This window comes from Centroberyx affinis, unplaced genomic scaffold (genome assembly GCF_046629955.1).
Source record: "Centroberyx affinis isolate AG114_WGS23_722 - 3 ecotype Tasmania unplaced genomic scaffold, CSIRO-AGI_Caff_v1 ptg001205l_1, whole genome shotgun sequence".
Taxonomy (NCBI): Eukaryota; Metazoa; Chordata; class Actinopteri; order Beryciformes; family Berycidae; genus Centroberyx; species Centroberyx affinis.
This window is the reverse complement of record NW_027279723.1, coordinates 417501-430787: the sequence shown is the minus strand read 5'-3', so window position 1 is coordinate 430787 and position 13287 is coordinate 417501. Positions and strand designations below refer to the sequence as shown.

At 45.2% G+C, this 13287-nt stretch overlaps 1 protein-coding gene across 1 annotated transcript in view; it reads left to right on the top strand.

Moving 5' to 3' along the window:
* The window catches only part of pard3ba (par-3 family cell polarity regulator beta a), a gene marked incomplete at its 5' end in the record, with an annotated part of 88838 nt that overhangs the window by 39734 nt on the left and 35817 nt on the right, over positions 1 to 13287 (top strand). The window contains 2 exons of the mRNA XM_071524584.1: positions 8708 to 8818; positions 9225 to 9521. Coding sequence (XP_071380685.1) covers positions 8708 to 8818; positions 9225 to 9521 — 408 coding nt within the window. The remainder of the gene's footprint in view (positions 1 to 8707; positions 8819 to 9224; positions 9522 to 13287) is intronic.

The following is a 13287-nucleotide window of genomic DNA, read 5'->3' as shown; positions in this document are numbered from 1 at the left end:
GCCCTTCCTCCTTCCCTCTGTCTCTTCTCTCCCTGCCCTCTCTCCCTTTCTTCCTCCCTTTCTTTCCCTTCATCCTTTTGCCTTCCCTCCTTCCGTCTTATCCTCCATTCAGCCCCACCTTCCCTCTGTCCATCCCCCTCTCTCCCTCTCTTTCTCTCAATCTTTTCTCGCTTTCTTCCTCTCTCCTTCTCACTCCCTCTGTCCTCTCCTCCTCCCTCTCTCTATCCGTCTCTTCCTCCGGCCCTTCCTTCTTCCCTCTGTGTCTCTCCTCTTTCCTTCCTTCCTTCTTCCCCTCTGCCTTCTTTCCTTCTCTTCCTCCCTCCCTCCTTGCTTCCCCTGCTCCCCCCCCCCCCCCTCCTCTTCCTCCATCCCTCCCCCCTCTCCTCCTTCCCTCCATCTCTCTCTCTCTCTCTCTGGTCTGATTCAAGTATCATTACTCTGGGGACTGGCCAGGCGTTGATTAAGACAAGCTTTCCATATCAGCTCTCTGCTGTTAGACTCTCCTGAGAACAACCTGCTGTGTTAATATCTGTCTGTCTGTCTCCATCTTGTCTCCTCTACATATTACATATTAGTCATTTAAAGGGGAAATAGGTAAGGTTTATATTGCCCCGTAGCCTAAAATGACATAATATATCTGCAGGGGTTTGACAGGGTCATTGATCAATACCAGTGACTCAGCGATTACTTCATACTTCACCAGGTGCTGGGATGTCTGGCTTACAAAAGTCACTTTCCAGTCTGTACTCAACTGATTTTGAACAAAATCTCCCCACTCATTGCAATTTCAAGACCCTCCTAACCCCTCCCCCACCCCACCCACTTGTCACGCATTTTCCCCTGCTAAATGATTGAAGATGGTAAAATGAGCAAGCAACCAGCAGTTCATTTCAGCTACGAAAAGCTAAAAAGCCTCGTTCTCAAGCCAAAAAAGCAAATGACAAAGCTGTATTATAATTACAGCATTTGCATGGTGATATATTACCTCTTCACTAGATAATTTTGTTGGAACTCTTCTGTAATTAGCTAGAATTAGGTATCTCTATTGTGAAAGTGTGACTTTATTGTTTGTGTCAATTACAGGCCACCATAACTCAAGGGGACGGGAGGGGCGGAGCTTGTGCCAGAGTCTATAGGAGTAGACAAGCTCTGCCAGTGTTGTTACACTTCCTGCTGGTTGCTCATAGAGGTGATAGATTACTTTAGGGAGAAATCCACCCTCAGATACTCTTACACTGTTAGATATCATCAATCTGTGATGACCACTGCATTCCAGGAGTTATTTTGTGATAAAGTGTTGTAATTTACTTTGTTGTTATTTGTTGTACCCTCTTTCCTTCAACCTGCCCTTGTCTACTTCTACTTCACTTAGCGATTTCCTACGTTTCCCAGAATGCCGAGAGAACGGGCGTTAACTTGTTCCATTCAGTTGTGGGTCTCTTACTCAAAACGCAACATGTCTGGTGGCTGCATTGCATTTTGGCCTATTGAGGCTAGAGACATTGGTATCTCTCTCCAGATACGCTTTGTAGTTTGTATTGGCTCCATGCTACTGACACCATTCTTGACTATAATCTAAAAATGACTACTTTATTGAATATGCACCCTGAAATGAGGGCACCCTCTCTAAAACGAGTTGTAGTTTTAAACTGTGCGTCTGATACGGCTGAGAATTGAACAAACTGAAACTGACAATCTGCTTTAATCTCAATAACGTTGTGTTGTTTCACATTCTAAATAGTAAGGGTATGAAAGTCGAGGAAAGTGTGTTCCTGTCAAAAATACTTATGGAGCTCACTTACTCCCTCCATCTCTCTCTCTCTCCCTCTCTCTCTCTCGGTCTGTGTGTTTTGATCACATATTGCTGTGAGGTGGAGTTACACAGCTTCAAGAATTAGTTATCAAAATAAGAACTAGCGGACGAATCCACCATCCCCGTCTTCCTCCCTAAATTATTAATACCCTCTAAGCGGAGCTGTTTTTACTGCCATTAGCATCGGGTGTGGATCTCTCCTAGCTGTGATTTCATCTCTCACAGACTCTCTCCTTCTATTTAGTTGTATAACTCCTAATATCAGCCATTAATGGAAGCTGATTTGGGCCAAATTGCTGGTATGCGGCACAAGGCATATGGAGAGGAAATCAGATAAATAGATTTAATTATGCCCGGTGGGAAAACGCCCGGGCCGGCTGGCTGTTTTCATTATTGAAAGGAGGCGGGACTTACCGCAGGGAGAGGCTGGGAGAGGCCGGTGCCGCTGTCTGTCACAGCGGGCTTCCACTGGCCTGGCTTGACCTCCCTGTTGGACGAGGCTTGTGTGTGTTAGTGTGTGTGTGTGTGTGTGTGTGTTTTCTCAAGTGTATAAAGCTATAATTTCCACACCGCGCCACACACACACACACAGAAGCCCGATCCTCATTTCCAGCAGGAAAGCTGCAGCGATTTCAAAGCGCACTTGTCGTCTATTTTCTGCCTTGAACGTTATTCCCTCTATTTTGGGCTTGAAATATTTTCCGACGAGCCTCACCGTGAAGCAGCGCCGCGTTGCCAACACAGGAGAAGGAGGCACCGTGTTACATCACATCTCTCTATAGTGTTAATCTCTCTTTCTCATTTCTCTCTCGCTCTGCCTCCCTCGGTTTGTTTCCCTCTCTCCCCCTCTCTCTCTGTCTCTCTCTCTCTTTACTGCAAACTCCGCTGAGATATGCGAGCGCCTCTCCAAATACATACACAGCAATCTAATTACTGCGATAACATTTCTGCTTGGCTGATTAACTGTTCTCCCTGTGCCTCTGAACGCAGCGCCGGTGCTTCTATATATTCCTAAGCTCCTTATTCCTCCCCAGCCGAGCCGTACTTTCACGGGAGCTTTGGCTCATCCATCCGTCTCTCTCTCCCTTTCTCTCTCTTTCTCTTTCTTCCCCTCTCTCTGGTCATCGCTCTCTCTCTCTCCATTTCTCTTTCTGTTCTGTTTCTCTTTCTTCATCCCCCTCTCGGTCATTCTCCGAGGCAGACGGGGGATATTTAGCCGGCTCTCGCTTTCTTCTTCTTTTCCTCTCTCTCTTTGGCTCTCTCTCGCTTGTTTCTCTGACTTCCTTTTCTTTTCTCTCATTGTTTCTCTCACTCTCTTCTCTCTTTCCCCCTCTCTGTTTCTGTCTCTCTCTTACTCGTTCCTTCGCTAAGGCAAATGGGATATTTAGCCAGCTCTCTCACTTTCTCTCACTCTCTCTAGCTCTCTCTCTTGTACGCTTTCTTTTCCTTACTTTCTTTCCCTGATTTGTTATTTTTCCTCTCTTGCTCTCTTCTCTTCTCTTCTCTTCTCTTCTCTTCTCTTCTCTTCTCTTCTCTTCTCTTCTCTTCTCTTCTCTTCCCTCCTCTCTTCTTCTCTCCTCTCCTCTCCTCTCTCTAAGGCAGATAGGATGTTTAGCGGGCTTCTTTGGAGAGATCAGCCCTTCATGCTCTGCTGTGTTTTGTGTTGCTATTTGTGGAGAGCTTTGACTTGTGTGTGTGCTTCCTGCCATAGAGTATATGACAAGGTGTCTGCAGGTTTCATCAAGTAAAATTCAAGACATTTTAGGGCATTTTTAATACCAATTAGAATGAAATATAAGATCAATTAAAACTGTAAACCTGTCTTTGTGGCTGGTTTGACGTCTCAACAGGACAACAATGCAATAAGAAACAAAAACATTGACTAAGACTAAAAATGAATTTAAGACTTAATATGCGTGATTGAACTGTATTTTAAGGCCTTAAATTTAGATAATTTAAGACATTTTAAGATTTTTCTATAACTCTAACTATAACTCTGGTATGAGTTAAATAATGACTGTCGATGGGACAACATGCATGTTTGTGTGTGTTGAATGTGTCTGTTTGTTTACCTGTTATTGTGTGGGTGACAGGGTTGGTGTGTGTGTGTGTGTGTGTGTGTGTGTGTGTGACAGAGAGAGAGCGTGGGTGAGTGTGTAGATGTGAGTGTCTGAGCACACATGTGTATGTCTGCATTCTGTCCTCATAAACACACACACACGTCAATTAAATCCGTGTCCCTATTCTGAAAACATGGCTTCCTCCACCACCGTGCAACACACACACACACACACACACACACTGCCAGAGTCTTCTCACTTTCCTCGTTAGGCCTGGCGCTAACCAACCACCCACTGACTCCCTACTGCACCAGATAGGGAAGCTTATTAAGACTACACACACACACACACACACTCAACTCGCACTACACAGAGGGAGAGAGTTGTTGTCACACTTGCAGAAAACAAAGCGCTTCTTATGCTGAGACCGGTAGTCGACGGGTGGAGAGAGGATTTCTTGAAAGATTTATGGAGAGAAGGCCGCGGAGACGCTGTTTAGTCTGCTGAGAGACGAGATGTTTAGATTGGACCGAGGCTGCACCAGTCTGACACAGTTTGATTAGACAAATATGGATAATAGTAGAAGCTTAGTTTGTGTAATAGAGTGAGCATCTCTCTCTCTCTCTCTCTCTCTCTCTCTCTCTCTCTCTCTCTTTCTCAGTCTCTCTCCCTCTCTCAGTCTCTCTCCCTCTCTCTCCCTTTCCCCGGAGGGCTAATTGTCCAGATCAGGTTAGTGACATCACCATACTGGCTAGCTGTGATCTCAATGTTACTTATAGAGCCTCATTAGAGCAAGGCTAAATGAGCGCGCGCACACACACACACACACACACACACACACACACACACACACACACCGTCTCTCTCTCCCTCTCATGCTGTAATGAGAATGAGGAGAAGCCAGTGACAGTAGCTGTAGTAATTACAGTCAGTCCAGTTTCCAGCCAGCCGACTGCTTTGCAGTGGACCTCCTGTGCGGCTGGTGGCCATTTGGGATCTCCTTTTTTTTTTTCAGTTTTGTAAAGTGCTCTAGTCATTCTGTGGTGGATGACTTTGCTTTTTCGCAGGAGGTTCGGTTAGCTAGGAGGAGGAAGAAGGGGAGAGGTCATTGGCTCTCTGGTGAAAATGAAATATTGTTATCTTACAGTCTCTAAATTTTGTCTCTTTGTATCTAAAAAAAAAGAACTAAAGAGGACACTGTAATTCATTTTTTCACCCAAACTTTATTTCCTTTGCTCTTTTTGTTCCCCTTTTCCTCATCTATCTATTTTGTGTACATCTCATTCATTATGCGAGCTGGAATATTAAATGTGTGTTCAATGCCACTCAATAAAGAGCAGTAAAAATACAAAACAAAAATGTAAATGCGACTATCAACAACCGCCCGTGGCAATTTCAAATCACTTTGTGTTAAAAGCAGTTCTGGCTTCCATGACAACAGTGTTGGTGTCAATTTAATCACTGCAATAACCGAGTTTCCCTCCACTGAGTTTCCCTCTAAAAGTAGATCCACCATCTGAATAATGGCGGCTATAAAGAAAAATGAATGAAAAATAATGATTACAGAACATTTGTAAACCAACCTAAAACCTTTTCTTACAAATCGGTAACAATTTTGAGGATGAAATGGTCCTCATTGATGGTATATTGAGTAATGAACTCCAGGTAGTGACTATTCTTACACAGTCAATACCGACAGACAGGACACAGAAACTCGCTTACCCAGCATTCATTGCAAAGGGAACAGCCCAATGGCGTCTCCTCCCAGGCTTTCAGGCCCACCGAGGTGACGCTGGGGCGACGGCGGAGGCGGCAGGCTAATGATGACAGTGACGCACTAATAATGGTTCCCACTAGCTCCAGTGACAGTAGGGAGCGTATTAAATGGGACACCAGAGCAGGCGGACTCACCAAGACCCCCCTGCTTTCCCCTAATGAGAGTTTGATGGAGTGGTTGTGAAGGTAGATAATGCTAAGTTAATGAGATGTCCTACTCCAAGAGACTGTTTGCAGCTCCCTATGGAGTTACTGTGTGTGTGTGTGTGTGTGTGTGTTCCCTCTTTTCATGTATATTGTCTATTTATGTGTTTGTGTATATCGGTTTTTGCATTGGTGTGTGTGTGTCTGTGTTAACGTATGTTACATATAACTGTCTATGTACTGTACATTTGTGTGTTTAGTTACCAGTGTGTGTGTCTGTGTGTGTGTGTGTGTGTGTGTATTTCTGTTAATGTGTCCTTATGTTCATGTCTATGTTTTCTTACATGCATGTGGGAGACATGTGTGTCTCTGTGTGTGCATTTGCTTATCTGTGTGTGTTTGTGTGTGGGTGTGGGGGTGTGTGTGTGTCTGCTTACCTATGTGTCTGTGATTGTATATGTGTGCATTTGTGTCTAGGTGCGTTTGTGTGTTCACGTGTGTTGGCTTGCACATGAGAAGCGTGTGTGTGTGGGGGGGTGTGTATATTCTTTTTTTTTTGTGAGGTGATCCAGCAACAGCCTCAGACACAACAGGAAATTAACTGACAGTCAGATTTATGAAAGAGTGACGGAGGAGAAATTGTCCTGAGAAAGAAACAGAGTGAATAGAGGAAACAAAGAAGAGAGAGCGAGTAGGGGAAAAAACAGAAATGAAATAGACAGACAGAGTGAGAGAAAAGGGACAGCAATGAGACATCATTAACAAACAGCTGGCTCACCGCAATGGGAAAAGATGGGAGATTTGGCCGGGAAGAAGGGATAAGATAATGGGAGAGCGGGGGATAACCACCTCCCTCATGGCAGGTACACGTCTCTAATTGGGAGCCCCCCTCCCCATTCCTCCTTCTTCCCCCTTTCCTCCTTCCATCTCTCTTAGACAATGCAGTGAGAAAAAGAGAGGCTTCCCTAATTAATGCAGATATAATGATGGGTCCAACTGTGGACCTCTGCCCCCTAGGATTGTTGATTAAGGTGCTCTGTGTCTGTGTGTGTGTGTGTGTGTGTGTGTGTGTGTGTGTGTGTGTGTGTGGAAAGAGAAGAGAAATCTACCATTTAACAGATCAGCCAGCTCAGCCAGGTAATACTGGGATTTTGGATGATCATATTTTTCTATGTAATATAATTACATGACTATTGTTGGACACTAAGATCAGTAGTGCTGATATTCCCTCTAAGGCAATATTAAATTAGATATGATTATTGCTGAGGTAAGTGGTAGCTGGTTTTTGACACTGACATAATATTTGTGTACTATAGATACTGAACTATCTGTAGAATACTTTTCTTACTATCAAGAAATCATATGTTTTGCATATTTAAAGGGCCACACTAGGGGTTGTGGGTATCCAAACATCACAGAGACTCATTCACATACATTCACATATCCATGCATTCTGCACAGTAAGTTATGAACAGAAGATGCCCTGCAAGTTTCTGACCTGCTGTCTGCAACACTAACAGTTTGGGTCATGCACAGGTATAACCGCAGTAGGTAGATTTCCCAAGAAAACACTAATTGGTTTGCAGGATGTTGCCGCACCAACCTGGCATCCCTGTCCAGGTTCCACCCCGGCTGCAACGTTGTGTGCGCTGTTGGCCAGGGCGGCGGGTTGCCATTCAGGCCACGTATCCCCCTGTAGCAGTAATGAGAAGTGCCTCGCTGTTAATGAGATAAACACAGACATTAGATTGGCTCAGCAGGGGCTCCGAGGAGAGGAGAGGGTGAGCGGAAACAAAAAAAAAAAGAGTTGACGGGTGAGATGGCGAGAGAGAGGAGGCGATATAGTGAGAGACGAGAGGATGAGAGAGAGAGGAGGATGATGGGGGGGCAGATGATGAGGAAGACAAGCGAAGGAGAGGAGAGATAGAAGAATATTTGATGAAATATTCAGAGGAAAAGCCTTGGTTAATTTCTTCAAAGTGTAAAAGCTTCATTATGGCTAAAATCGAAGTGACAAGTATATCTTGCCTATAAAATGATCCAGAAAATAAGCTCTTCTCTCTACAATGATAACGATGATGATGGTAACCGTGCAGTTGATAATAAAAACAAGGCATACTGTGGTGAAACAGCTATTTTGTTGGACAAAATGTTAAAATATTCGTGCTCCATACGCTGTGTGACAGCAGCACTCCTCTCATGCGCCCACACACACACACACAAGCACACACACGCTCACACACACACTCGCACACTCTCGCTTGTCAATGCCTGCTGTGACATTATACCCCTCTGAAACTATAACTATCATTAAGCAGTACTTTTTCCAGGCAGATCCACTAATGAACACATTGGAGTTAGTGTGTGTATATCTGGCTGTGTGTGTTTGTGTGTGTGTGCGCATACCTGATGCATTCTCAGCACTTGGAAATCTGACGCAAGGTGGAGTGTGTGTGTGTGCGTGTGTGTGTGGTGTTAGCATGTTGTGTGAGTTGGAGATGCTGTGCGGCAAATCAAACCTTCCCCTTCCATCAGCTCAAGTGAGCGGCGTTGCTGAGTGAAGTCTGTTGTTTCATCATAAATTTCCCCAACCAGAGCCAATTATGCTTTATAAAAATTTACTGTCACTTTCCTTTGGGAAAATAAAAGGACATCTGGCAGCTTGCCAGCCTTCAGTATTATCTATCAGGTGTCAGTAATTTTTTTTAAGGAGGTGAAGATCCACAGGAAAGTGCAGGGAAAAGTGTGACAGCGTGTCATCAACTCTTACAGTCCCAGTGCATGATCAGGTTTCCAAAGACAGTAGCACTGATCCACTCAATCATCCTGGATATCTTAATCTGACCTTACCTTGTCGCATCTGTCTCCCTTCTTCTTGTGTGTGTGTGTGTGTGTGTGTGTGTGTCTTGCCTAGGTTTGGTAAGAAGAAAGAAGACAAGAGCAAAGAGGCGGCCAAGGCGTCCAAAAACAAACTGGAGGCCCTGAGCGAAGAGGAGCTGGACAAGATCCCCGACAACAGAGTCGGGTACGAGTCAGACTTGGGTTCAAAAGTATCTGTGTTTGTTTTTCCCTGCTCGGAGTGCCAGATGGGTGGGGTTTCAGCAGATTTAGGCAATCACACGAAAGCATTGGAAAGTCAGTGTAGCACTTTCCTGTGAGTGACAGCTGATCTGACACGATCTGAATTGTCCTGATGCAGTAAACCCCACCCACCTGGTACAACAAGCCGGTGAAAACAACTGCTCAGCTGAATTGGTAGCATAGCTGTCTATCATGCCAGCAGGAATAAGACTCACGGGTGTGAGACTGGAGAGCGGCTCGTTCCAAAATGAAGCATGCATGTGTGCTCCCGTGTGTGTGTGTGTGTGTGCCCCAACTGTCTGCTCTAGTTCCACACCAACCACCTCCCCCCTCCCCTCCCGCGCCGACAGGTCAGACCCGCGCTACGCCGAGGTCCACTCCAGCCGCCTCACCCCGGAGCCGGCCTCCCTGCTCGACGTGGAGGACGACGACAGCGACCCCAACTACGCCCGCATCAACACCTTCCGCCCGCCGCCCTCCCCGCAGACGCACCTCAGCCGCACCCCCTCCCCCGGGGCGCCCGCGGGGGGGTCCGACCCTCGCCACGCCTCGGCCGAGGACCTGGAGGGGCTCTACGCCAAGGTCAACAAGCACAGAGCCCCTCCCGCCCCCCAGAACCAGAACCAGCTCCAAACCCAGGCAGACAGGTGAGAGAGAGTGTGTGTTCTTGTGTTTCTGTACTTATGAGGGCCAAATGTCGTCACCAGGATAGAGAGATGAGGGAAATCCTTCCAAGTGAGGCAGTTTTGCTGGTTCTCACTTCTTTAAGGGTTAGTTTAGGGTTAGGACTTGGGTTTAGGGTTAAGGTTAGAATTAGAATTAGGATTAGGTTAGGTAAGAGTTAATGGTAACCATGTAGTGGTGATGGTTAGGGAATGACAATAGACAATGATTGTCCTCACAAGTATAGTAATACAAATGCGTGTGTGTTTATTATGTGTGTTTATGCAAGTGTGCATCTGTGCGTCTGTACAGGAGGGTCTGAGTGCCGTGTGTAGGCGGATGCACAAAGCTAGGTGTGTGTGTGTGTGTGTGTGTGTGTGTATACGTATGCACAGATGAGGTTATGGACCATGACAAGAGTGGGAGAATATTAGCACACATTAACATTCATGGTACCAAGCCCAAAACTCCAAAATAGCCATGCATTAAACATGAACACATGCCACACTACAGTAACACCCTCATATGTGCAAACACACACATACACACACACACACACACACACGCACACGCACACTAATGCCATGCATGATTCATTTAACGCTTGTGAAAGTGAATGTGTTGTAAATGCTATCACTCGTTATATATTTTATTGCTTAAGTTTTGAAACTTTTTTTTTCGTTTTTTGTTAGAGTTTATTATCCAGCTACTTCTATATGTAAGAGAGAACAAGAGAAAATCTAGAGAGGATTCGAATGCAAATTTATTGTTTCCGTATGAAATAATACAGGCGGCAATAAAACTTCCCTAAACTAAAACTAAACTCTGAGAGAAATTACTATTGACTTGCAAATCAAAAAGTAAGCCCTAGACACCCAATCTCATCCAGAAAGAGAGAGGAATGGAGAGAGAGAGAGAGAGAGATGGGTTGGACAAGGAAGGAAGACAGATGGGAATAGAAAGAAGTGACAGACGGAGAAAGAGAGAGAGAGAGAGAAGAGAAAGCAGGAGAAGAGACGGGGACAGGGAGGGAAAAGAGGACGGACCCGCCGGAGCCAAAATGGAGAGAGATGGAACGGCGAGAGCTTTGTGTTAGAAAGCCAGGCTGCGTTTGAGAGAGAGAGAGAGAGAGAGAGAGAGAGAGAGTGGGGAAGAAGTGACAGAGGAGAGGATGCAGACAAAAGAGGAGGAGGGATAATTAGCCACAGTCTAGCAGCCTGACAGATCTGTTAGACCACTTTAGCTCTCATCCACTAGTGGCGGATACTTCATTACCAGGCTGTTGTCTCTCCCTCTCTCTCTCTCTCGCTCTCCCTCCCCGTCTTCTCTCTCTCTCTCTCTCTTTCCCCTGTCACTTTCTCGCTCTCTTTGTCCCTCGTCCGTCCTCCGGCCCACCCCTCCTCTCTTGTTTTGCTCATAATGTATATCGAATAGTCTTTAGCATCGGGGCAACATGATGGATGAGAGGCCTCGCTTGGCTTGTTGATTCTCTATGTAAGGGCCTCTCCAGAGACCGGCCAGCACTGTAACAAATGGCTAATAAAGTTGTTTGAAGGCGGTCAAACTGCACATGTTTGGTTTCCCTCATAATTAATTACGTTGTTGAGAAACTGAAGCGTCTACTCTTACAGGACTCAAATAATGGAACAAAATGGTTGCAGCAGGGAAAGTTTGTTTTTCTTTGTTTATTAATCTTTGCATACAGAGCTTTGAAATGGTATGGTATTTTGTTTGAATTATTAAGTATCGAATGAAATAAGTGTGTTATATTCAAACTTTTCTGATTTAAAGTGGGTTAAGTTAAATGAGCCTGGGTTCATGCTGTTTGGTCACATCATGTTAGTTGTAGGTTTAAATACAGCTGGCAAGGTTGGATGACTTTGGATGTGTTTTTTTCCGAGGTCACACCCATCCACATCATGCCTCCACGTCAAGGTCACACACACGCACACACACACACACACACACACACTCCCTCCCGCTATTTCCGCTCACTTTCCCCACCCACGGCTTGGGCGAGGGCGCTCATTCACAAACCTGGTCGGTACATCTGTTAAAATACACACTTGCACCCGTGAGATTGGAATCCTCATGCCTTTCATTCAAACATAAAGACACACACACACACACACACACACACACGGTCAGATCTACACACACATGCAGCCACCCACGTACAATATTTCTGCAAGGAAGCCCAGTGTAACCTAGCAACAATGCTGTGTGTGGTCCAATGTGGTCCAGTTTTATACCGGTGAACAAAAATCACTGGTTTGAGTTGACTTGCCATAAGTGTGTGTGTGTGTGTGTGTGCATGTGTGCATGTGTGTGTTTGAATGTCTCCAGGTCCACTTTCACTTCTCCATATTCATATGTTCACACAAAGCACTCTTTCATAACTGTAGCACCTTACTTTTTTATTGTTTTCAAGGGAACAACATATCCTTGTTCTTAGAACTTTTGCATTGTTGAGTTTTATGGATGTTTTATAGAAACCTGCCCAAGATAAATGTGTGTGTATGTGTGAGTTTGTGTGTGTGTCTGCAATATCCTTTATGCTAACATAACCATATACAGGCGTATGTGGGAGCATGTGTGTATGCCTCTTCCTCCATGCATGGACTCTGTGTGTGTGTGTGTGTGCATAGTTTTGCCAACTGAGGCATGGCAGTGCCCCCCCCCCCCCCCCTCCTCCTGTCAAGGCCCTCAACAGTGGACTCCCAGCGCTGTCTCCCTAATTTACTGTCGGACATTTTCATTAGGCCTTCAATGGCAGGTGTGTGCTGTGATGGGCGTCACATTTGATTAGAGCTATGCTAGCGGCTGACCTGTGGAGAAAAAAGGTTAGCTATGCTTGTCAAATTTTATTAGCCAGAAGGCACTCTTTGTAGCTGGAGCAAGAAACAGGGGGATGAGATGAAAGAGGAGCGCTAGCGAGAGAGAGAGAGAGAGAGCGAGGCTAAGGCGGAGAGATGTAAAGGGTCTTGAGAGCCGTGTTGTAAAATCCACCATAGTGCTAAGAAGAGGAGGCTGAAGGTGAGCTTGTAGGCTAACACAAATAAAAGGCACATCAGTGAACATGCTCCTAGATTCCCACCATGCTTCAAGCAGTGAGTCCAGGAATACACAGCGACAGTTCACCTGACACTGTGACAAAGTCAGACTCTTATAGGAATGACTCTAGACAGGCTCCACCGATCGCTCAAACATTTTTGAAATAATGCACAAGTGGTATTGGAATGAGATTTATTGGGTTCCATTACAGGTCTTGACTGGTGCCAGTTTCCTTCCCCTAATCTCCATTTTGGCCCAGTTACACTCTCCTATAGATCAAAATGCAGGGGAAAGAAGCAACCTGAAAGAAGGGGAAAGCAGACGTTATCGCAAATGCAAAAATTCTTCAATTCTTCTTCAAGGTTTTTCTGTCTCTTCCCACCAAAGCTGTCATAACTTTTTATTGTATTTCAACATTAAATAGAGCGTCTTTGTCCTGTCATGTATTTTGTTGTGATTTTTGAGAAGTAAATGCGTAGCTGTTAAAATCCACTTGTCTTAAACTTCCAAAACGCGAACAGCTGACACACAGAGTTGGACATTCCATCAAAACTTAAATTAAGTGATGAATAGTAAACGGACTCCTTTGGTTTCCCCATGGCCTCCATATCCCCAGTATTACACCAGGAAAGCAAACATTGACCATGCACTTTGATGTGAGCTTACCTCCAGCAGCAGGCAAGAGGAAAACAGCCT